The 26603-nt window shown below is 31.8% G+C and overlaps 1 protein-coding gene across 2 annotated transcripts in view; it reads right to left on the bottom strand.

Moving 5' to 3' along the window:
- Positions 1-3616: 3616 nt before the first annotated feature.
- The window catches only part of LOC129227018 (coronin-6-like), a 38421-nt gene continuing 15434 nt past the window's right edge, over positions 3617-26603 (bottom strand). For both annotated transcript variants that reach the window (XM_054861649.1, XM_054861650.1), the window contains exons 7-11: positions 19772-19917; positions 18217-18277; positions 18035-18136; positions 13894-14016; positions 3617-9372 (exon numbers count right to left, since the gene is read on the bottom strand). In XM_054861649.1, coding sequence (XP_054717624.1) covers positions 9190-9372; positions 13894-14016; positions 18035-18136; positions 18217-18277; positions 19772-19917 — 615 coding nt within the window. In that variant the 3' untranslated portion in view covers positions 3617-9189. The remainder of the gene's footprint in view (positions 9373-13893; positions 14017-18034; positions 18137-18216; positions 18278-19771; positions 19918-26603) is intronic.

Below are 26603 nucleotides of genomic sequence, written 5' to 3' on the forward strand. Positions count from 1 at the left end.
CCCCGGGGCAACGAAGGGGTGGAAGCCCCTAATCAGGGTTCAAAAAGATCATAATGTTTTCGAAAATATCCGATATTTCGATATATATCCGAATATTTTGATATATATATGTATATATCCGATATTTTCGACCCGTGAAAGGTAGGATAATTTGTAAAAATTTTATTGTGGAGGCCCCGGGACAGTAGCACCGCCTACCCTCCACTAAATCCGACCCTGAATATTTACGTATAACAAAAGAGGGTGCAAAAACAAATATAAATTTTGTTAGAGAATTCAAATTTTGGGGAGAAAATAATGTTTCAGAAGCATATTTCAAGAAATTAAACTACTTTTCAATCGTGGGATAGCCAACAAACTCATTACACAAAGAAAGAATTGTGAAATACATGGTAATGTTTGCATCAGTTCAGTAACAAATGGTTTCTACTTATGTGCTACCGACATGACGAATCGCAGAATTTTTTATCGCTGAACATTGCTAATTAAAGATTCAAAAATTAAAAAGCATTGTTATTTTCATCGCAGAAAAATTATTTTCAATTATGCAAAAAGAGTTTGAGAAATTAACTTATTTTCCGTTTTAATTTGTGCTACCGACATGACGCTGCATTTGGTAGAAACAGAAAAGTAAAGATTGGAAAATTCTTACCTGTAATTCTATACAACTGAAGTGAAAACTTTCGATTGGAACTTATACATCATATTAAAGGTTTCATCCCGTGCAATCCACTGGAGCCAAATAAATATTTTTTACTAGAAATAACCATCGCGAAGTTAGCGTTCCAGAGATATGAAAACTTGGGAGAAGCATAAATTGCTTTTTTTGTCCATGTAAAGTCACTTTTTTCTAAAACACAAGAGTCAATTCTCATAGACAAACATAAAACACGTTACTTCATTTTGTATTTTGTGTCTGCTGCAATGTTTCACAATGTACAGGATTTTTTTGAAACTTGTGATTCAAACCTAAGGCAGTTACCAACATGATTTTGAAGCAACAAAAAGAGTTCTAGCGTCATATATTGAAGTAAACCATCAAAGTTTTGTCATGGATTGCATGTGCAAAGTTTACTACATGGAAAAAAAAAATTTTTGGTTTTTATTGGAAGTGCTTGAAAAAATCATCTGGGGCTTAAATTAGCACTTTTCCTGATATTTACCTATTAACAATTTATAGCAAATTATTCAAATTCAATAGTTTTTTGAGCAGAATTCTGGGATGAATCAGTTAAAAAAACTGGAATTCAAAGCATAGTAAATCACAAAAATCCAGAATTTTCTGGAAGCCCAGAAAAGTTTATATACAGTAAAAGCTGGGATCCATTGTTTCTTAAATCTGTCTTTTACACTATCACTTTGCTTTAACCATTCCTCAAAAATATTGAGGTAATTTAATCTGCTAGATCAGCGTTTCTCAAATGTTTTGGACCGGAGAAACAATAAACATTTGTAAAAACAATTTCCAGGACAAGGAAGAGTTTCTCTTTTGACAAAAAAATCATTCGGCTTTAAAAATCTAGTTGCACAATTTGATTGCAAAGTTTTCATTGTGATTGACTTTAAGAGATTTTTTTTTAAGTGAAGATAAATGATTATTGTGAGCACTATGCCAGGGTTGCCAACCTTGGAGTAACTTATTGAGGAGCATATGTGGTGGTTTTGAGGAGCATTTTGAAATTTGCAGAGCAGCTCGGTATTTTGTATGAAAATCAACATGAAAAATTTAACCACTTATCTAAACGATTTTTCGAGCTTTGATCATTATTTTAAGCACTAGCATAAAAATAACTACTTTTAAATTAATAAAACAGCGTTAAACACTATGTCATGTTTTGAGTTTAAGCATCCATAATTTACCATATTTACATGCCTGTAATAATAAACTAGTGCAAGTACAATAATTTATTTGTACTAAAATATTTGATAAGCCGGGTCAGAATTAAGACCAAATGGAAAATATGGAGCAAAAATAACTTCTTTGCGAAACTGCAGAGTTTCACTATTTTTGCAGAGCAACTCCGCAAAATGCGGAGCAGTTAGCAACCTTGCTATGCACATAAAATAAAGCCTTCAAAACACACACACACACACACACAGAAAATTATGAAACTAATTAAAATTAATGCAAAGAATATATAATTGATAAGTTTTATTTTTATCTGAATATTTCATGTTTATTATTTCTTTACGTATTTATTTTATTTATTCATTAAATAGAATTTTTTTAAGACCAGCCAGATAAGAATCTCTGAGGACTGGTCAAGGTTTTCTGCACACCGGTGCCAGTTTGCCCTGGGCCAGTGGTTGAGAATCGCTATGCTAGATCATGTAAACATCTTACTCACTTTGGCAAATTTAGCCGCTTGCCATCAGTTTTGACGATTATAGATCGACAGAAGAAGAGGTCAGGACATAAGAAAGGCTTGATTTCTGTTCAAGAAACGAATGCGAGAAATCAGGAATTAACATAATCAGCTTCACCAGGGCTTAATTTCCCTGGGAGTGTACAGGAGCTAAGCTCCTGCATTTCTTTTCAATTTTAAGTAAATTTTAAGATTTTAGATGAAATTTAGCCTATTTATATACAAAACTAAGATTTGAGAACTATTAGGCTACAGTACTTCTTTAGAAATTAAGCCTAGGCTACAACATTTGCTTATGCGCGCTTGGGATTTAAAATGATTTACTTTCTTTGCAGAGGAACAGAAAGGAATAGAAAGATATTATAAATGTTTTTAAAAAAATTTGTTCGGTCTCAGAAAAAAGGAGTGTGAAGTCAAAATCTTTCTATGCTGAACAAATGGATTTGTTTATCTTTCTGGTGCTTTTCCTTTTTGCAGCAGATATGTATTTTCCCTTTCAAATTTTCTTAATTGAGGCAAATAGCTTAACTGAAGCAGTAAGAAGCAAAGGGATGTAAAAGTGCCATAAATAAAAATTTTGGGATAATTAGTACAAACTGTGGTGGGAGACAGACTCTGTTCCTAGACATGAGATGGTACTAGTAGCTCTGGTGGGTGCTGCTATACAGCATGACTAAGAAAAAAATTCAATGAAAGCCTACCTAGGATTTGAACTTTATATGTTTTACTAGAACTTTAAAAAGTCTACTTACATCCCTTTGCTTCTCACTGCCTTAATTGTAAATTTATTAGTGCCATATCAACTTCTGATACATCATCTCATCATGAAATATCCCTTAAAAAATTTATTAGTGCCATAAGTTTTTTCAAGAGGTGATATTTTTTTAAGACCTGCGTTCATTACCTTGTATCCATTGTTCAAAATAATCGATTCTATGAGCAACGATTGAATAAGGTTCTGTATTATGCGTGCATCAAAACCATGAAAATTAGGAGACCTACCCTTTTTTAGTTTTGAGTGGTCTTGTTCTTGTCAATCCTCATGATGAAATATATAACAGGGAAAAGTCATTTTTAATTCATTGATGTTGGAATCCAATTAGTTCTATAGCTATCAAGCAACAGAAAACAAAGAAAAAGGGAGGGAAAACATATCAGCTAAAAGAAATGACCATGGGAAAATTTATTTTTATCATATAAAGATGATTTTGAAAACACAATTTGCTGTTAAAAGATATATAAACAAATTATTCCACAGAATATCTGCTTTTACTAGACATGTTACATAAGCTTGATTACAACACACATACATACAAGCATGACTTTCATCACAATAAAAAACAATGTAGTAAAAAGATTTAATGTCTAGAAAAATTACAATATAAACTTTTTTTATGGTTATAGATAAACGTTTGCTTTTTAGTGAGCAAATAAATTATTTTTCAGTTTTAAAGAGACAATCCTGAAGCAAAAAAACATGATCATTTTACAAGGAATAATTATTTACTATGCAAATTTTAATTAAGTTTGCAATTTTGTTATAATGGTTGTAATTCAATTACATAAATATTTTCCCAAGAAGATAATGAAATAACATTGATAAATACTTTGAGTTCATAAAATCTACAAGACAAAAATTAATACATTAAAAAATATCAATTCAAAATATTTATCCATTTTAAAGTATGTTTCTTACACACAAGAAACCAAACTGAAACTTGTACATAAATTTTACAGTAATGCTCACTGGAATATGTATTAAAGACTTAGTAGGAAAAACATATCAGTATCAGCTTACTTAAAATATCCCAATAACCAGATTTTAAAAGATTTTATACAAAAGTAAAAATTTTGAATTAAAAAAAAGATAACTTTATTCTAAAAGAAAAGTTACTAGCAAAGTTATTGTACATACATAATTAATATATACAGTGGAGTCTCGAAAATCCAAGTCTCGAAATTTCGAGGTTCTGCTTAATCCAAGGTGCTTCATTTATAGTTTAAGTTAATATTTTTAGTAGCTAAAAAACATTTGATTAAAATTTTACAGAAAACATATTAACTACATTCCATGTGAAAAATAAAAATACATGAAAAAGTAGATACACTGAATGAAATTGGTTTCAACAACAAGACTCCCTTAGTTACACGAAATATTTATTGACTACAAGGTATGGATTAAGAAATGCCTTGGAGATAATAATTCAATATGTAAAATAAACATTGATTGGCCACAAAAAAGGTGTAAACTTCCCATTTAGAAGATTCAGTTGCAATAAAAAAAAGGTGCGCAATTTGAACCCACATAAGTTGCATATACGAAATTTAAACCATCTGCAACTAACAGTTTTTGTGTAAACCAAGATACATACATAAGCAAGCATGCACATGGATACGGGAGTCATGTAAATGGACTTGGGCACAGCCAAAATACATGTTCTTTGGTAGCAAATTTTCACACATAAATACATATGGACGTTGTGAAAATCTAAAAATAAAAATTTGTTTAGACGTAGTTAAAAGGGAAATTTACATTGAAATTTGAGCGATAAATTTTTCCTGAGGACAATGCTTCCTTTTCTAAACACAAGGAAGAAATGCTTCTCCTTATGTCATCCAAATTGAGCAAATTCTTAATCTGGCAGAATTTTCCAGGTAATCCCAGTTTTCAGTAATTCGAGCTGACGTGAGCCCCGATTACCTCGGTTTTTCGAGATTCTACTGTACTTTGAACACAAAAAGACAACTTACAATCACATTAATGAGCATTTTAAGAATAAAGTTCTGAAAAAATGTACACAAAAAGGTGGAGATTTATTTATAATATACTACAGATAATTAAAACTATCACAGAAAATTGAACATATAGCATTAAAATGAAAACTCACTCTTAATTTGTACCATAATTTAAAATGATGAAGACAAACTTCTCTCTGAATACTGATAAACAGTAATATTAAACTTATATACTTCTCTTAGAGAATATTAGTTTAATATGTACAAAAACGAATTGAAAATGGATATAGGGTAAAACCTGGGTGCAACAGTATATTGGGGGACCTGATACAACTAACACACAAGTAGAGTGTATTACTACATCGAGTGGCGATATACTTTTAACTTTTTTTAGATACCTTGCTTCTCATTATGATTAAAAAGTCCCTATTTGGTTCATGTATGTTATGGTTACACTACATATACGTTAACATTTGATAAGATAGTATTTGTTTCAGGGAAATGTGGCATTGTGGGGTACATGAAGGTGCTGGTATTTGATAAAGCAAAAATAAAATATACTGGAATGGGGCATGGAGTTCAACATTCCAAACAGACAATCACTTACCAAATAAGATACCATCGGAAGAAATGAAAGGAAAAGAAAATTCTTCTTTCATTTTGTAGTATATGAAACTTAAGTTACTGAAAAATTGGCAAAGCTATTGTATTATATTACACTTTAACATTGTATTTTATGCAAGAGGAAATTTTGAGGAAGGCGGCAAGAAAAAAAAAATCTACATCCAGGTTTCTACTAACCATTCTCATCTCAAAAGAACCATAAAATATTACTTTATTGTTTTATTGGATATTGTTGCAGCCAGGTTTTACTGTGCAAGTACAGTTTACTGAAGAATATGATTTTAAGAGATTCCTATTATTAACTTACCAAAAAATTTTACAAATCTTATGGAGAAAATACAGTAAAGTCAGATCAAATGTTCCCCTCAGAATGTTATTACTGGCATTGACTGAGCACGAAAAATAATGACATGGGCTTAATGTGGATGATATTAAAAAAAAAAAAAGGTAGTAAAATTTTTTGTCAGGAATAAAATACAAAAAGTACAAAAAAGGAAATTTTTTTTAAATAAAAATAAATTGCTAGCTGTAGAGCTTACAAGATAGCAAACATGTACATTGTATAAAGGCAGGAAATTTGATCGACAGATATTTTAAAAACAAAAGTCATGATTATTTCCTCTATTTTTTAAAAGTGATTGCTCATATGTTTCTCTGCATAACTAATTGTAATACTAAATAGTGGAAGAATTTTTATTTTAGAATGAATTTTTGAAAAAACAATTACTTTAAAACAGATTCTTAAAAACTCAAAATTTTAATTTGCATGCACTTCAGCAACACATGATTCAACTCATTCATGCTGAACTTATTTTAGTAAAATATTTTTTTCTTTTTTATACATTGCTTAACTGGCGGTATTTACCACTTACATCTTACATACACAAAGCTTTATTTCACCAAGAACAAATTTGACTACTTACTGCTAGGTGTCCAGAATGATGGCTATTTCTAAGTAGATTTCATTTTTGATTGATATTATCAACATCTTAAGAGATAGAGTAGTTGAGAGCTCAAATTAATTGTAGGCACTCATCAAAATGTTAGACCAACTCAGGTGCAGATTCAGAGGGGGGTTATGTAGTCACAACCCCCTCCCCCTCCCCTTGAGTGACCAAAGATAGCCTAAAACTGGATTTTGGGGGCTTCTCTTTCGAAAACTTCGCCCATGACTCCATTTTTGCTCAAAAATGACACTAATGACCCCCCCCCCCCCCACACACTTTCTGGAAATACTAACATTAAACTCGTCTCAACCCCCAAACATATACCACATGCAGGCAACATTTTTAACTTCTTACAGAAAAAAAAGTATCCAATTCATTTTCTCCCTTATAAAACATTTTTAAAAAGATCAAACATTGGAAAATATCCTGCAGAGGATGGTTGACAAAAAAACTGACCAAAAAGCATCAAAAGGGTGTTTTGACTGCTTTAAAATTCACTCAAATATTTTCTGTTTGTGCTATGTACAGTGTGATTTAGTGAGCACATTAGTATCTAAATATACAATCAGTTAGTTATAAATTATATTTATTTAAGAAAGCAACTCACAAATTTCAACAAATTAGTACAGATGTAGAAGATTTTTTCAAAAAATTCAAAAAATGTTTAACTATTGTCAAAAGCACATTTTAATAGCTCCTGTAATCTTTACTAACAAATAAATTAATTACAATATATTTTTTTCATTAAAAAATAAATAAAAACATTAAAATCATAACTTATTGTCCTGAATTATAATATACATACTACAAAAAGCTTACTATATTATTCAGAAAGTTAATGGAGCATGTGTCTTTTTACTTTAAAACTAAATATACATATAATATACATATTTCATAACTTTAAGAAACACAAAAAAGAATTTTTAAAAATATATTTCTTGTGCACTAAATAAAAAAATAATACTCTTACTTTTTATTCCAAAAGTAATATTTTCATAATTATAATCAACTAAGTAAAAGAGAGAAATACATTTCCAGTGTACTGAACAGAACTACTGATTTTTGAATTTATCTCTTATTCTACGAAATTTCATAATGATTAGTAAAAGAAATCTGATGAAAGTTTCAAGAGATATTTTCAAACTGGACATTGAAACATTATTTATTTGGCCAAAACCTTGAGCTGAGATCTTAAAAATAAAAATAAATACTTTGGCAATAACAGAAAATGGAAGATCGGAAGAAAATGGAAGCCTTCCAATTGAAACGGAAGAAGAAGCAGGGATGCAATGGAATGTAGGATGCAGATGAGTTTTTTCTTTTGGAAATTAATGATATTCATAAATCATGCATTCTGTGATAACAAAGATATATGTAAAAAGCTACAAAATTAAATATTCTGAAAATGTTTCTAAATTCTAATTTTACAACCAAATTTTTAAATAACTTAAATACATAACTACATTTTAAATCTACATGTTCCATTTCAAAACTTGCAACATTAATAATTATTATATAATAAGCAAAGATTTTATTAATAAATAATCTTAAGACTAAGTTTAAATTATATACTGGCTAAGAAATCTTTCTGAGATCACTTTTTAAAGCAATCAGCTTTTTTTAAAAAGCTTATTGCTTAAAAAAATTGAAAATTCTAATAATGACATAAAATTAAAATCCAACTCTGAGTTAGAACATATAATTTTAACTATAATCATTAAAAGTATGAGATAAAAATATCCTCAAACCAATTGCAAAGACTCATTCATTATACAATTATTTGTAAGTATATAAAACATTATGCATAATTATAACTTTAAAATGAAATATCAACACAAAAATATGTAAAAAAGACATTGTATACTCTATTTCAAAAACTGATGAAGAGAGTACATGATCCAGAAAAATCACTCAAAAGATGTTTTATATATATATTACAGATGGGTCATTCCACGAAAAAGTCAACCCTTTGTCGCCCACGTGACGGTTCATATATTTCATTAAAAAATAATTTCAAAGGGTAATAACGAAAAATTTTTGCTTTAGAAATCACACATAAGTTTGTAATTTGTTAAGCAGAAAAAAAAAAATTCATTAATATTTTAGAGTATTATTTTCAATGAAATACATGAGGTGTCACGTGCTGGACAAAATGATCGTTTAACGTGGAATGGCCTAGATGTGTATTCCTTACATGCTCAGCATGCCATTCACACAACACAAAATTCAACAAATCAATAAAATTTATCAAAATTTATATGGAAGATATACTAAAAAGGAATGTTTTAGAAACAAAATTGCATTCATCTCAGTGAAAGCAACAAAAGCCTGTACAGAATCAATACAGTTATAGGGGAAATGTATGTATAAAAATGCAGTCCAGATTACTGTCGTAATATACAATCGGTTGTTAATAATGAAATGGTAAAGAGCACAAAGGCTTGCTTTAAATACGGCCCTGTCAAAACATATGTATAGTGGAGTATTAGCTATAATGAATGAAACAAAAAATTTAATCACACTTCATCAGGCATCAAGTGTTTTTCTCCGTGATTGTTAGTTTGAGCTTTTTTCAAAATATTCATCTGACCCGTTCTGTTGTCGAATTTTTTCTCGAGATCTAAGATGCGTACTTCATGTTTTTGAATGGTTAGTTTCAGTTTTTTCACTTCTTCTAGTAGTTCATCAAGCTTCTGTTTCTGAAAAATAACGAAATATTTTAGGTAATACATTTGGTTAAAAAACACAGATTATTAACTGTAAAATCTAAAAATTGTTTATAGTTTTATTGTAAAGTTGTTGTAATATCATGCAAAATTTTAGAATGCATTGCAATAACCAATACACCAGTTAACCCATTTCTTTCCCCGGCCGATACAGGATCAGCTGCAGTTTGTGGTAAAACTGCCCCCGCCGATTCAGGCTCGTCGCAAGAAAATGGTTTCTAACTGCCTTTGACGATCCTGTGTCGTCACGCCATTTCTAGCAGTTTTTGCTTCGGTCGAATATGTGTCGGCAATCCTTCCAGGGGCAGAACCCTGTTATTGCGCTTCTCTGTTGGGTTCTGGTGCTTTTAGGGGAGCGGTAATCAAGCTCTTTTCCTTAGACAAAACGGATGTAACATAGTATTTCACGAAACTTGTTGTAATTTATTTTATTTTACTAAGGTATTAACCTTTCAAGTACTCTTGGATGGGACACATATAATGCTTCAAATAATCAGGCATTATATTTTTATCTTTTCGTGGAAGCATTGTTTCTTAGCATTCTGGCATTGGAACTCCTGATGAACAAGTGTGAAAATATTTCCTTACTCATTTTACCAATATTTCTATGCTTGAATAAAGCAAAGAAACGGAAATGTTTTTTTCTTGTTATAAAAGATCCACCTTCTTACACAAGCATCCTTAACTTAATGTTTCATAATACTCAAATTTTATAATTTATTTTACACAATATTTTTTAAAATTCTCTTACATATCTTAATTTTGTACGAGTAATTATAATGTGTTTACTATGCTTTTTATTTATTTGTATACTATTATTATTTTTTATTATTTACTTTTTGTTTATTTTTAAATGATGATATTTTCAAACTTAAATTATAACATTTTATATTCGCAGCACCCTTTGATGGATTTTTAGTGATACAGTTTTGAATATTTTTAATTTCACAAACAAAAATTATGACGACCGCATTGACTACATGTAAAAGTTGACCCATGCAAAACATAAAATATATACGACAGTACAAATGAAATGATAATATCTTGAGTTCTTTTTGCATTACTCATACGAAACATTCCTTTTCTCCCTTTCTTTTTTAGATTTTATTTATTGTTTGAAAATAGCTCCAATGTTTTAATGGCACCTTCTTTTATGAGATTTTAAAAATAGAAATAAAATATTTGGTTTCTCTTTAATAATCAAATTGCCTTAATTAGTAAATAATCCTATGAAACTAAGTAACATTTATCCAAGTATGTTTAAAAAAAGAAAAACAATCCGACTCGATTTCAAGCAAGATTTTCATTTTTTTCTTCTTCTGAAGACATGTTCCCAAATACAAGCAGTAAAGCTTGCTTTGAAATTCCTTTCTGATTCAAACTGTTTTGTTGTAAGAAAATAATGTGGAAGGGTTGACCACAAGACACCAAGGGGGACACCTCCTTAGGGGAATCGACCTCTCTGTTATTTCTCTCTCAGCTGGGGGCTTTTAGTTGCATGCACAAAGGTATTCTTTAGGGAAATAGGGGATTAGCCGCAAGTTTTGATCTTTTGTAATCATTTATCTTTAAAATAATTCCCACCCTTGAGCAACTGATATCTGGACACTCAGAAGGGATTTAAAAGCCATCGGAGTTACGATAAAAGAACCGACCAGTAAAGGGATGTTTCTGTGTTTATTGGTCCTTTTGAAGGGTCACAATGTATCAAAAGGCACCAAAGAATACTTTTTATCTTCTTAGAAAATCATTCTCACATTTAAAGCGTTTTTGTCCATTCAATTCCCTTGCTCACAGGTTGGATCGATCAGTCAATTGTTTGAAGAATGTTTTGTTGAGCCCTTTTGAAAGATAGATCATCTTACATTTAACAGTTTCGATTTCTTAAGTGTATAAAAAGAAAAAAAAAATGATATACTGAGATAAAAGCAAAAAGAAAAATAAATCAATAAAATAATTAGTGTTATAAAAATAACTGCTTTTCGTCCTATCCTCTATTGTTTATTATTTTCCCGTTATGCACTGTGTAAATTTAATGAATATTTAAGTACATATTAACAACCTTGTATTTTAATGCACTATTTAATTCAGTGCCAAAAAACTAATAAAGTGAAGCGATTTTCAAATGCAAGCTGAACAGCAAAAACATTAAAATCCCGATAGCAAAATGGGGAGAAAAGTGCTATTACAACATAGCAAAAAGCAACTCTGTTCGTTACCTGCAGATGCAAGTTAATGGGTTTCGGGCTGATCATGGAATGGGTTAAACAAACTTATCATGCATAAACTCTGAAAAATGTAACAGGCATGGTCTACTAGGCAGGGGGGGGGGGGGGTAAACTTCATAGTCGTAGAAGTCTTCGAATTTAATGAATGTTAAAATTCAGAAAAATTGAGCTACAGGCGTAATTTTGTTTTTCCTCCCAAAAAATTTCTGACCTGATATGCCGTCAGCCAAAGATAGCCATAGTAATTCAACAAAAAACACGCTTTTTAGATCCAGGGTGGTTTGTTTCAAAAATATTTATTTTTAAGCACTTTTTTATGAGATTTAGAAAAGTATAACAAATTTTGAAAATGATCAATACAAATTAATGATGTTATAAAAATGTTTAAATGTTTTTTTCACTGAACGGTACGTTTATGCCCCCGTTACATGTCTCAACATATTTCTTCCCATGTACTTTTTCATTTATTTACTCAATACAAAAAATATAACAGATTTAATAGTGAAATTTAAATCATTTGATGTTTTTTTAATAAGAATTATGTTGTAAAATAAAAAAATATATCCCATTCATAATCTTTTGAATTACTGTCACACTTGTATCCTCCGTTCAGGATTTAATTAAGTAATAAAATTTCCTACAGACGGTAGTACTGGCAGCTCATTACAGTGGTTTAGAATCACGTTAGCTTTTTTCAAATGTGGGTCTTCATAGTGAAGCTAAACAACTTAGTGTGAAAGAATTTCAGCATTATTCCCTTTGAAGTCAAATAGGTCCTTAACTTTGTGTATCCTCTGTTCTTGAGTTTAAAAGGAAAGAATTGTTTATGCACCAAAAAAAAAAAAAAAAAAAAATTATAGTTAAAATTAAATCACTTTTTTAAAAGTAAATTCTAAATAACATGTTGCGTTAACCCTAAATCAACACAATGATCATAGCAAAACATAAGTATTTGTATCCTCCGCTTCTGTATCCTCTGTTACGGTATAGATGTAATGGAGGATATACAATCAGAAATGGAGCATACAACTTTCTTTAAAAATCTATTTTAAGAAAGATGTGTACATTTTAATCAGTTCAAATCGTGTTCCTTATGGGGCATTCCATGGTATTTTTGACATTATATAGAGTCCGTAACGTGACCATTTTTTGCCATAACTTTTTAATTTACCGTTTGATTTGCAAATTATTTTAATTTGAGCTGGTGTGTTGGTAGGAAAAGATCAAAATAAAATAATATGCTAATCAAGCAGTAAATTAAAAAGTTATGGCAAAAAAGGTCACGTTACGGATTCTACATAAATGTCAAAAATACCGTGGAATGCCCCTTATACAAGATGCAGTGTTTATTTAAATGAAAAGTTTAAAAGTAACATTTAAAATATATATTTACTATCCGTTACCCTCCTTTCACATCCAAAATTTTAACTACAAAAGAAAGTTACAAAAAAAAACAATAAAGAATGACTATGTGGGAGTAAAAAGGTGCCTAAAAGGAACAATATAAAGTAACTTTCTAAAAATTGAACATTTTTTTTCATGAATTCCAACTTCAAAAACCTACATTTTTTGTATAATGCTACTTCAGCGTCATTTCTCACTCACAAGTTTGAGAAATAGCTTTATCTCTGGGATGGTTCACGATATTTTGTTTCAAGTTTTTTTAAAATTTGATTTACAAGATAATCATTTCCTCTTTAAGATGATATGAACCATTTGGAAACATGTACACATTTTTTTGTTACTGAGTTTTGAAAAAAAAAAAATTTGCATCAATTTTTTTCCAAAACATGAAGTTTAAAAATTTTGATTATTTTACTGCTGAATGACTAGTATACTAGTCAGTACTGCTGGTAGTACTATTTAGTACAACATTTTCTGAACAGGAGAGCTTTCACTTAAATCATCCTCTATATTCTCTTTTCCAGGCATATGTGCACATATAAGTTTCATTGCAAATTTGTGCTTTATCACATTATTAAGTTTAAGTTGTTAAGGGGTAACCCAAAACGATGTCACACTTTTTTTTTTGAACATTTTTTCAACCTACTCCCTATATATATAATTCAAAGAATAAGATTTGTTGATTATTATAAATGAAAAAAAGATAAAGTAAAAGAAAAAAAAACTAGCAAGAAAACTATCAATTATCAGTGTTAGTGATGGCATCATCTTCAAGGCAATAATTTTCATTTGATCGTGATGACGTAAATTTCAAATGTAAAAATTAAAAATGTTAAGATTGAATACAAATGTCAATACTTACAGATGGCTGTTGTTGCTGTGCCGGACTATTATTTTTATTAGTCATATTATCAAGTATATTGGATTTTGAAATTGGCTTCAATTCTTGCTTTTTTGAAGGCACATACCCTTCCTTCAATGACATCTAAAAATGCATAGAAAATAATTAAGCTTTTCTTACAGTTGCACCTTTTTTTTTTTCCTATGCGGTTAAAGCAAAAAAAGTATTGACAACAGAGGTAGATCAACAAGCAAAATATCATAAGAGTAATTAAAATGGTCGGTAAAAGACTTTTTAAGGGTGGATTATAAAATCAAGCAGAAGTAAATAGCAAAAACATTTTACAGTGGTCATGCTGGCCTGGCGTTTGAAAAACCTTAGGTTGAGACCAAACTCATGCCAGCAGGTGTTATTTTTCAACTTTGACACCCATAATTTTTTTTGTCAAGAGGTAAAAAGCAATTTGGTCAGGGCGGTCGGCAAGGGGAGGTGTGACACCCCTCCACTTTTTTGGAGAAAGGGGTCGCTGATTTTACTTTATTATTTATTTCTGATTTAAGGAATAAAACCAGATATGGGAAAAAAATGTGGAGGGTTCTTAAATGAAATTTAGAAGAAAAACCAAATAGTTAAAACATAACTAGCCAAATCAGTAAATCTGAAACCTAACACATCCGGTACTTTTCAGCTATTGCGGCCCTAATCGCAAAAAAAAAAAAAACAATAAATGGGGCCGCGAAAAGCACCTAAGAATCGTTGCAGAAAATACGGATATTAATCGCCAAGTGGGGCCGCGTGAACGATTACATATCGGTCGTCCCTTGTTAGAAAAAAATTACTATATAAACACATGCGAGAACTTTAAAAGTTACGCCAACATTTTCAGTAAAAACTTAAGTGGAGAAGGCATGAATCAATTCTATATGCAGAAGTATTACATTAATCTGTTTCAAACTGCGGCAGGGTTCTTTGAAATTTAAAAAAATAAAATAACTAAAACATAGCTAGCGATATCAGTAAACCTGAAATCTAAAACATCCGGTACTTTTCAGCTTTCAAAAGACTAGAAATGGGGCCGCGAAAAACAGCTAAGATTCTTTTCGGGCAACATTCAATGCGGAAAATACGAATATTAATTGCTAAGTGGGGCATTCAAAATTGCACTATCTGATCTTTAATTTTGAAACATATTTTATATGATTCCCCCCCTCCCCGCTTCCCTTCTCTCCCAAGGAAAGTTTCTTGCAGCACCACTGTGGCAGTGTACTGAAAATCTGAAAATATTGCACATATTTATGCAGTATGCTTTTTCTTTTTTGCAGGGTAACTCCCTATTATACCCCTTGGCTACACCAAGACTTTTTCTTAATAACAGCGCAGTCAAATGACGAAGACTTTTGCCTAATTTCTTTTTTTTTTTTTTTGATGGAAAACAGAAACAAGAGATACAACTGGATACAACTCGACTGTCGTTGTATGGACTGTTTCGCAGAAACTAGACGCGATTTTGTGTCGAAAATCGAAGGGAATAATTGCTTTATAGCCCGCGGATTTGAAGTCCTCGCCACGTCCGGTTGTCATTTGATCGGGCGGCTCAAGCCCTGGGTTCAAGCAGTGTTTGTAGCCCTGTGTGGTACGGTACAGGCACTTTGTTCTCATCATGTGTTTTAGTAGAATTCTATCTGGTGGGTCCAGTCTGCATGAGGGGTTTTTGATCAGAGTATGACCTTGAGAGAACGAGGAGAGCAATTCAGAAAGAGAGGGAGTTGCTGCTCTGGTTGCTCATACGTTTCCGAGAAAACGTCTGATTCTATTTTCCTTTACTGGTTCTGTATCTAAGGCTGGAAGGTTTGACTTTTAAACCTACGTCCCTCTTGCAGGCAAACCTGCGTCACCTCTCCAGATATTTCCTAGCGCAGTTTCTGTGCTGTTTAAAAACTAAAAAATCATTGTGCAACAGTATATCCGGGGAGAGGGGAGGGAATAATGAAGCACTTAGCTCATTTACTTTTTTTTACTTATATGGTGGAAAATTTAACACTTTTACGATCGAAATTTTCAATTAAAAAAAATCATGTGTAGAGAAATTTTCACGAGATAGTACTTTTTCTCCAACAAATCCCTACTGTACCAACCTTTCAGCACAAATCCTCAGAATTGTCATATATCACACGAGAAGTAGTAAATTATTGCTATGACCCATGCCCGAGTTTGAGCTCAGTTCGTCTCGGTGAAAAACAGCTGCTCTATCCGTTAGAGTTCGATCACTTGTGACATAAGCGACTGTTCCTGGCAGACATTTTGACTGTTAACTAGAGACTGTTCTGACAGAAGTTTGCTCTGTATTTGAAATAAGGTGTATTCTGCTGGTAATTAATGGATAGGAGCTGCTCCAGGGTCGTGCAGTCTGGGCAGACGCACAGGGCCCCGGGCTAGTATGACTTACAGTAAAAATCTTGGAATGAGAAATCTACAGTTTTTGAAAAAACAAAAACTTAAAACAGAAGTTTCTTACAAGTTTAGAACAACTTGGTAAAACGATACAATCAAGTATTAAAATGTTAGACACTGGAAAGTTCTTTTAATTAAGTATGTTTAATCGTTCTACAGTCCATGAAAATAATTAAATAAGTCTTTGAGTTTACTTGAAAAGTGCTTCAATTTTATTTCTTATCAAGTGTATAAATTTTAAATTGTTTGAATGTCAAGGATTTACTCTCTTGTTCCCTATTTTCCGAATCTCCACACCATTTCTTTTAAGAGTTTTATTTATTTTTTACTAGTTATTTTGTTTGTCATCTGGTTTGGGGGATGATCAAAAATTAACTCTACCAAAGGCCGATGTGAGCAAGTGACGATGCAATGTCCATTCTCGTCTCTCTCGATCAATATCGACGATTTGCTGAACCAAAAAAAAAATATTATTTTGCATTTCTTTAATTTGCAAAAAAGTGTGAAACTGGTAAAAAGTTTTGGTTTGCCTATTTTTTACTGATATTTTTCTAGTTCGTCTTTTCTTTCCAAATTTTTCCCGGGGGAGAAACCCCCGGACCCCCTCAAACTGAGTATTCTATATCGCATTTAAGGTCGCCCTTGAAACCCACTCCTGATACTCCCCTCCCTCCAAGTACAATCGTAAAAAAGTACTTATGTATGTGGGGGGGATTGTATCGAGAAAAAAATGCTTTGTTGTTAATCTTAATTAGGTATAATTAGGCTTAAATGATTATTATTGATACAGATTTGTTTTATTTATAAATTAACAGGGGGAGGGCATTAATAATACGATCTACGTTTCCAATACATTTTCAACAAATTGAACTTTTATCTGCATTTCCTTTAAAGCCCTTTTACTCCTTTATAGCATGTCCTCTCAATTAAAAATCACCAAAAAAAAAAAAAAGATTTAAAAAAAAATGCATCTCATGATAGTCAATGTTGATTAGTCTAGGATATACTCAGGACAAAATGCCAAAAGAGTAAGACTTTAACAAACAGATACTAATTTTTGAACTTCTTGCATTTATATGATATTTGTGCAAACGGTTCTTATTTCAATTGAAATTTTTTTAGCATATACTTGAAAACAGTAGAGCTGTTTGGGGTCGCCCAGCCCATCAGTTTAAATTTTTTCAGGAGTTGGTGACAAAGAGTGTATACTTAATGCAAATTTTATCGGAAAACAACGAAAACCACCCCCACTTATTTGTAAAAACATTAATTTTTCAATACCTTTGGGAAGGGTGCATAGACCCCTTTAAATGATCAGACGGGGGCCGCCAATTGTCAACACCCCCCGCCCAGATATTTTAGCTAGTGACGGCCCTGAATTTGGTACAGTGTGCTGCTGTTGAAAATCAATATGAGTTTATATATCGATAAGTGCTGTTTAAGATAGATACAATATTTAGCTTAAGCTCAGGTAAATGTGTAAAGTAATCAAAACCATTTCCTATTTTCTATAAAAAGGAAAAATGCCAAAGAGCAAAGAAACAAAATAAAAACTAACAGCAAGAAATTATTTGGCAATCAATTCATGCTTGCTAAACTAAAGAAAAACATATATGTATTGCAATTGCTGACATGCATTAAATTGAAAAAATGTGAAATTAAATTTTTTTTCAAATATTCCAATTTCCAAAATAAGCTCAAATAATCATACCAAAACAGGGTCTGCATCTTTGCCATCAATCCACTCCTCAGCAGATATAGCAGGGTTATCAGCTAATGTGTCAGGATATAAGTCATCTTGGAAGAGATCAGACTAAAAAGAAGGTATTCAAACATTAACGAATGAATATGCAAAATAAATAAAAGAAAAGAGAAATGTAAATATTTTCATACTTTTCTTGGCACAGTGAATGCAATGACTTCACAGAAGCCACGGGAATGAAGTTTGTAAAATCTGAAATAAGAAGAAAATTGTAATGCCCATAGCATTTTTTCTGTTCAAAATCACTATAACATGTGAACAATTACAAAGTTCAATATTTATTTGTAACTAGAAAATCGCCCGTCAAGATATTAGTCCAAGTAAATGAATTTTCTTTGTTTTCTTTTTTTGAAAAGTTCATAGTAAAATCACTAATATTATTTGAATTCCTTGTGAGGAATAAAACCACAATTTTTGAAAAGAGCTCGAAAGAGAGGCCTGTTAAAGATAAAAAGTTCTGCTCACACTTGTTTGAAAAAACGAATCATTTTTTCTCTAGAGGACTCCCCTGAGTACATCTATCCAACACTTTCCTAGCCTTTTAGAATTGCACTAACAGCACAGAGTGTTGGCTGACTCCCGTAGTAAAAAATTGAATTCTTTAAAAGAGCATTCCGGAAACGTATTTACTGACCAAGAAACTGCAGCATAAAAAACTGAGAAAAGGTCAATATGAAAGAATGTTGATAGCAAAAATTGGAATAGAATAGCAATTAGATGTCAACTGATAGGGGTTCCTGCAAATGTGAGTCAAGTTAGAGAGGTTTTCGCCCTTCGAAATTAGCATTGTTCCAAGCATAAGAAAACCAATTGTTGAGTTACTGGAGTAGACGAGTCATCCGCGTGTCAAGTTACCGAAGTTTCACTGTGTAAGGGAAGCACCACAAGACTGCTGGTAAAAAATGCGAGCATTTACCATGTCATTACAGTAAATACATGAAAGTAAAATCAAAGCTAAACAGATTTTAACTCATAAATACAACTACATTAAATAAACAAAATTAAGCTGCCAATTTATTTTTCAAACTGTCACCAATGTGTTTATCCCCAAAGAATATGGGTCCCACCTTGCCAACCAAGGAAAGCAGCAGAAAACATGGAAACATTAATGTTCCTTATTGGTTATAGGGACCATGACACTGAGCTTAGTAGCATTTCAGAAAAATGTCAAATTAACTAATCTCTAAACTATTTATTATCAAAATAAATTACTTTAAAATAAAAGCAATCTGTTAGTAGCATACTGCTCAAAGTGAAAGCCTATCTTTTCTACTTTGAGGTTATTCCTTTAAATACCTAGCCAGTTTTTAAATTCATACATCATTTCGTTCAAACACCTTTACATGTAAAAAGTATATCCTTAAGCTAGAATATTAAAAATAAAATCAAGGTTAGAAGCATATCAATGACCATTTCAAGCTTCTAATATTGATTTTTGTTTCAAATTTATACATTTCTTAAATTCAGGGGTGCCCCCCCCCCCCAAGAGCAAGGGCGCACCCCCTTAAATATTGTGAAGACTTCACCCAATACGCAAAAGCCTCTCCCCCAAAAAGTGAAAACTACCCCTTTAAAATTTCAACAGCGCAGTCTGCGCCATGACCCCCCCCCCCCCCAAGTGGACATCTCTGCTTAATTTTAACTTCACTTTCAATTGCACAATAACAATTGTATTTTACAGCTTACCTAGCTATTTCACAGTTACGGACATCACAGCCACGCTTTGGCATCATGCCCATCCCTCGTTGAGGTTCGCTTGACTGATAGGTGCTAATGTAATGAATGTATGGAGCTTCATCGGTGATTTCAAAATATCGAATATTACTATCACCCTAAAAGAAGTAACATACTCAGAGAAATTTAATACATGACTACTATTTAGGAAAGAAGCAGTACCTTTTACTTTGAAAACAGGAGAAAAAAAAGTTGATTTTTACAGCAAAGAAAAAGAAAAAACAGTACATTTTGTATTGAAAATATTTCAAGACAGACTTCTTTAACTAAATTTTTCCTGCTGTGTATTTGAAAACATGCACTCAAAAATCACATAATTTAACACATTTTCAAATTAAGATTTTATGGAAAATAAAGATTTTATTTAAAGGACATTTTAACAAAGCTTCATATTTGAAACTAAAAAAAAAAACAACCCTCAGACACAATAAGATTGTATTTTTTATCATAAGTGCATAGTAAACGAATTTTTTATTGAAAAAAAAGTTTCAAATAGTAATCTAATCTGGCCAGGGCGAACAATATTATAACTATTGACATGATCATTAGATCAACAAATGGAAGGAAAATCTTTGATTCAAGTTAATTTTTGCAATTTTTATCATATTTTGACATGTATGATCTCTTTAGAGTTTACTTTTTTCTTTTTCAGAAGAAAAGATAAAGCAAAATTATCTTAAAAATGAGAAAATAATATTTAAGAAGAAAATGGGGAGACAGCATAAAAAAAAAGGAAAACTTTAGCAAAAAAGATTTTGCAGGTATGTTATTAATATTTACTTAGAGGCATTGGCTCATATAATGAAATTCAAGGGTAAAAAATTTATGAGAGGCTACATGCAACAGTGTTTAGGAAACATATGGGTGATTCTACAGATACAGGAAACTTCCCAAAAAGTAGATTTCAAAAAAATAATCTAAAAAAAAAGCTGAAAAAAATCAGGAAAGTACTTTATAGGTTGCATAACTAAAATAAAATTTTAGCAGCTTAATTGTTTTCATTTTATTGTATTTTGCATTATTAATATTTTTTTTTTTTTTTTTTTTTTTTTGAGGCATGTGAATGACAAAATGGACATGTGAGTGACACAATGGGTATATTACTGAAATTTTTTAAGCCCTAAACTGTTAGACATGCTTTTTAAATATTGTACTGTCATAATTAATTATATAATATTGAGTTGGAACTAATGAAATGGATAAAAAAAGTAAATTTAATAATGTACTGTAAAAGAAATGATTAAAGAAAGAGTAGGCAAATTAATCAATATATTTAAGAAACAGATATTGACCGAAGTTCAGAGCTACAGTTTCTGCCGCCCAGGGCGGTCTATATCATATTTAATAATATCTAATACATTATATATACCATATATTATTATTTACCATATTACCATTACATATACCATATCTAGTACATTAAACCATCAAAAATTATTAACTTAAAATTGAAAACATTTAAGGAGGAAAGGACACTAATTTAGTCTGTCTTTTTCAACCCAAAAAAAGGGGGGGGTGTCAGAAGCCTATTCCAGAGAAGTATTTTAAATTTACATGTAAACTCGTAGCTAAAAGTAACGTTTGGGAAGAAGGTGGGGTGGGGGGTTCTCCCCCCAATCTTCATCAAAATTGAAGTCAGTTTTAGCCTTAGTTGACGTTAGTAACTCGGGTTCTTTCACAGAAATTTTTCTGAAATTTAAGTTTAAAAAAAAAAAAACAATTTCAGTTGATCTGAGAGGATGCTAAGGGAATGAGGAAGGTTCAGGGGTTCAATACAAACATTGAGAAGCGCAGTTTATTCATTCCAAAACCTTACATTTTGAAGAGTTTTTTTCCTTGCCTCCAGTTATTGACAAAAAGAATGTTTCCCTTATTTAAATATTTTTCACATCAAAGGTGCAAAATTGCCACCCCCAAAAGTATGCCCAAAAGGCAAAATGCCCCCTCTGACCCATTCTAGCTACGCCACTGTTTTTTAATCATTTTCAATTAAATTACAGTTAATTTCTATTTATTACATAATATAAGTAAGTAAAATACACAATATTTAAGAACATATAAAGCACTCTGAAAAATAAAAACAATAAAGGAAGAAAAACGCTTTTTTGACGAAAGCACAAATAAAATCATCATATTAATTTTTCTATGAATGTTACTTTTTATTTTTCTAAGGTTAATGTGCCAAATGTACACGGTCCCCTACTTTTTCTTTTTTTTGGAAGAATAACTAAAAATCAAAACTAAAACTTTGCCAAGAAAGCGAAAATAAGACAATTTAAGAATTAAAAAAATAAAATTTGCTAGATATTAACTATTAAATAGATCAGGCTTCACAACTGATGTGCCGCGACAAGGAACCCGGTGTGCCGCGGTATTTTCGTAGCTTTATTTTTAAAAAAAGCCTGGATGTATTTTGTTTTAAAGTTACGACCAAATAGCGTTTGTATCGTTATGTAACTTTTCAATTCATCCTGTCGAACATGTGCAATAAGACATACCCAACAAGGGGAGAGGTGGGATTTGCTGCCCCACCACTTTTAAACTTTTTGTGATCCTATTACTTTCAGTTTTCGAAAACTGATTCTAACTTCCACGAAATCAACTAATTATGCAGAATTTTTTCTAAATCTTTCTCAAACGGGAATATTGCCCCCTTCGTCAGGCAGGGATCGTGCCCTCCCGCCCAGAATTTCAGTCCCAGCTTAAGCTTTTGTTTTCCTCTTTTCCTGTTCTGATGCTAATTTCATTTCATCGTAGTTTCTCAAAGTTTGGTTCCAAGACTTAGCAAAATAGAAATTAAAACCATACACTGTTTCCTCTATCGTGAAGCTCTCATGGCAAAGAACTTATCAGATGAGCTAAAGTCAGCTTTGGCTGAAGTCGTGAAAATCGTGAATTTCATAAAATCGAGGCCACTTAATTCTCGTCTTTTTTTCCTACTTTGTGAAGAAATGGGGGCAGATCACCATTCCCTAATTTTTCATACAGAGATTAACTGGCTTTCATGTGGTAAGGTAATACACACAGAATTTTTGAATTGAGGGACGAGGTACGGCAGTTTTTGATTTTGAAAAACAAAATGCAGTACGCCAGTTTGCTGCAAGACAAATATTGGCTGGCAGAACTAGCGTTCATGGCTGATATTTTTGAACACCTTAACGAATTGAATCGGAAAATGCAAGGACAAAGAGAGAATTTCGATTACATGTATGGACAAGCTAAACGGGTTCAAATCAAAAATTCAACTGTGGAGAGAAGAAGTAGATTGTGGCTCATTGGACATGTTCCAACAGACTGTCAACATGGTATGTGAAGGAAATGGCATGGAAGAAAAGCTGCTGAATGTGGTGGCAGAGCATTTAGTCATACTTCAGGACAAGTTTAAGCACAATTTCGAGAATACTAACATAGAACATTATGACTCTATTCACGATCCATTAAAATCATCTGTGGATGTATCAGTTAAAGACTTTTCTTTGAAGGCACGAGAAGAATTTATAGACCTTAAGAGTAGGGTGGTCCAAAATTTCGAAGGTGAAAATTTTTTGAGTCCTACCCTCCCATTTTGTTTCAATGTGTTAAAAAATAAATCAGACGAAATTTGAAAACATTTCGATAATATTTAGAGGTAGCTCAATGCAGATAAAGTTTTCATCATTGCTGAAGAGAACGCGTACGACCATTGACCTCACTAAGGTAAAATACAATTGCTATTTTTATTAACAAGAAAACAATTGCTTTATAAAATTGCTATTTTATATAGAAACTTAACAATAGCCATTATGAAAATACTTTTGTAAATACAAGTAAATACATAAAATCTATTCCTTTAACAGTCGTGATCGAAAAAAATTTCAACTTGTTGTTGCTTATGTATGTATTCTTAATTGTTTTGGTTTTGATTTCATTTGATCGGAATGGCAGTTTGCACTTATATTTGAAATGCATATGTCTATTTACTTTAAAATAACTGAGCATGGAAAACACACCAATTAGATCAAAATCAGAGGTTTATCTTCCTAGTTCAACCATTAGTGAGTTTACAGGTAGTAAACTACCTTCAATTCGTATGGCATTGGGTATGTTTCTTCATAACCATATTGAATTAAAAAAAACCGTAAGAGAATCTTCAAGAAATACAATAGAAGAAATAACAAAATTTTGGCAGAAAGCCAGAATACCCGAACAAAGACCCCAAAACTGTCAGTCCAAGTTAGAAAAACTTTATTAACAATGGAAGTTATTGGAAAAAAAAGTACGACACAAAAAAGTAAAGGTGAGCTTTGCAGGATTGGGGCCTAACTGACAAAGTTTCTGCAATGTGCTTTGAGAGAACGAGTGTCAATACCGGGGTAAGCAAGGGTACCCGTGTTTTACTAGAGCAAAAACGAAAGAGAAGGTTACTATATTTTCCATGTCGACATCACATTATGGAATTAATTATTGATGCAGTGTTTGATAAATGCTTGGGTTTTTCTTCAGCACCAGACGTACCTCTTTTTAAACGATTCCAGGCCTACTGGGAATTCATAGACAAAGACAAATACATCATAGGCATCAACAATAAGGACATTTTAGAACAAGTGACAGATGTAAAGGATGATACAATAGTATTTGCTGAAAGATTACTACATGACACACAAGCGAGAGATGATTATCGAGAATGTCTTGAACTTTGCTTAATATTTCTCGGTAAAGCTCCTCCACATGGTATCAAATTTGTAGCACCTGGGGCTATGCATCATGCTAGATGGATGTCCAAAATTTTGTATTGTTTCAAAATATGGATGTTTAGCTATCAATTTACCATCACGTCAATAGAAGAAAAGGGATTGCAAAAAATATGCATATTTGTTGTATGTGTGTATTTAAAGGATTGAATGACTGCTTTTATGCCTCAAAAAACGATTTTAATGAAATCTTTATTGAAGTATAAAAAGATTGATGAAAACATAAGCAAAACTGCAAAGCGGAAATTTGTCAATCACCTGTGGTATTTGTCAGAAGCCCTCGTGGCATTAGCCCTTTTTGCCAATAAAGTGCCACACTGCATTAAAAGACAGATGGTGAAGGCGATGAATGAAGTAAATGGGAAAAATAATGTGGTGAAGTAAGTGCCCTAAGATTTTGCTAAAACATATCATGGATATGAAATTTGAAGAACTTGTGACAAAGGGGTCAATTTCATTTTTTCAAAGCATGGGTTTACCTGATACCTTCATTCACGTAGATCCAGAAATCTGGGAGCTTCAGGAAGATTTTAAGGAAGCAAAAGGGATTATTCAAGGAATTTCAGTGGTTAATGATAATGCTGAAACGGGTATACCCCTTATAAAAGAGTTTAATGGAAAAATGACACACAATGAAGAACAATTCCAATTCTTGTTGCATGTTGTCGCAGAACATTGACGAGCTTATCCCAAATGTAAAAAGCCGAGTTTGTTATGTGTACTAAGGAAAGCCATATATATATAACTATTGAAATATTATTATTATGTAACTATTTTTAACTTACAAAATGCTGGCAATTTTAATTAAATAAATTATAAACTTTTCCTACCGTCAATTTTATTTCTAACTGCCTTTATGGCATAAAATGGTGAAATGCGGAAATTTGAGTCGGTTGAGCTACCTCTAAATGTTAAAATTACGAGTTCAAACTTCACAATAATTACTTTTTACTCAGATGGAACCAAATGAAGGGGTAGGATCAATAAAAATCAGGAATTTTTTAAAAGGGGCCTTTTTTGGACCACCCTACTTAAGAGTGATCGCACTTTTAAACTTCAGTTGAGCGAAGTGCCTCTGGACGAATTTTGGTTGCTGGTTAAAGATGAGTATCCCACCATCTCTTTTATTGCTATTGATGTCTGCTACCATTTTCAACTGCATATCTTTGCGAACTCAGCTTCTCAGCCATCACACTTATAAAAAAAACAGCAAGAGATCATCTCTAAAGACCCTGGATCAAGAACTTCGTGTAGCTCTTTAAAGCAGAGAGCCGAACATCAAACCTCTTTGCAACTCAAGGCAGGCTCAAGTGTCTTATTAGTGTCAAACGGAAGTTAGGTGCTCGGTTTTAATTTCTAGCTTGCTTCTTTCTTGAAACATTACTTGATAAATCATTTAACTGCAGTGAGCACTTTAATAACATGTTTAACAAAAAAAGGTTTGAAACATATGAAGCGTAATTTTCTGTAAAGTCTGATATAGGTAGCTTTGTTGCTCATTATCAATCTCAATACATTTGAAGTATTTCTACTTTCTAAATAAATTTAAATACACTGTGTTAGTTGTAATTGTTTTATTCATTTGAAAAAAATCCACACGTCTCAATTGAGACATGTGAATGACATAAGAAAATGGGCATGTGAATGACAAAACAGAAGTAATATGTTCTCATAAAGTCATATCTGAAGATTTATAGGCTTAACAAATGTGAGATTTAGAACTCCTAATTTTCAAAATTTATTTACATGTACATTTTACTTGCATTCTATAGGTCATGTTAATGGTCAAGATGAAAAACACTTATCTTGAAAGTTGAGATTAACCTGCTATTAACCAAAAATAATTGCAGAACTTTCAAACCAATCTTGGGTATACAAAAATCCTTCTTTCCCGCCAAGATCTTTTTTCTGTTCCTATGTGTTCCAATGGCAAAAAGTTTCAATTCATTTCAAAAGTTCAAGGTTCAAGACGAATTTCTCACCGTATGTTTGTTGGCATGGAGGTGGAAGAGTACAAATTTAATATTTTTATCATTTTATGTATTGTCCTCAGA

Source organism: Uloborus diversus, chromosome 7, assembly GCF_026930045.1.
Source record: "Uloborus diversus isolate 005 chromosome 7, Udiv.v.3.1, whole genome shotgun sequence".
Taxonomy (NCBI): Eukaryota; Metazoa; Arthropoda; class Arachnida; order Araneae; family Uloboridae; genus Uloborus; species Uloborus diversus.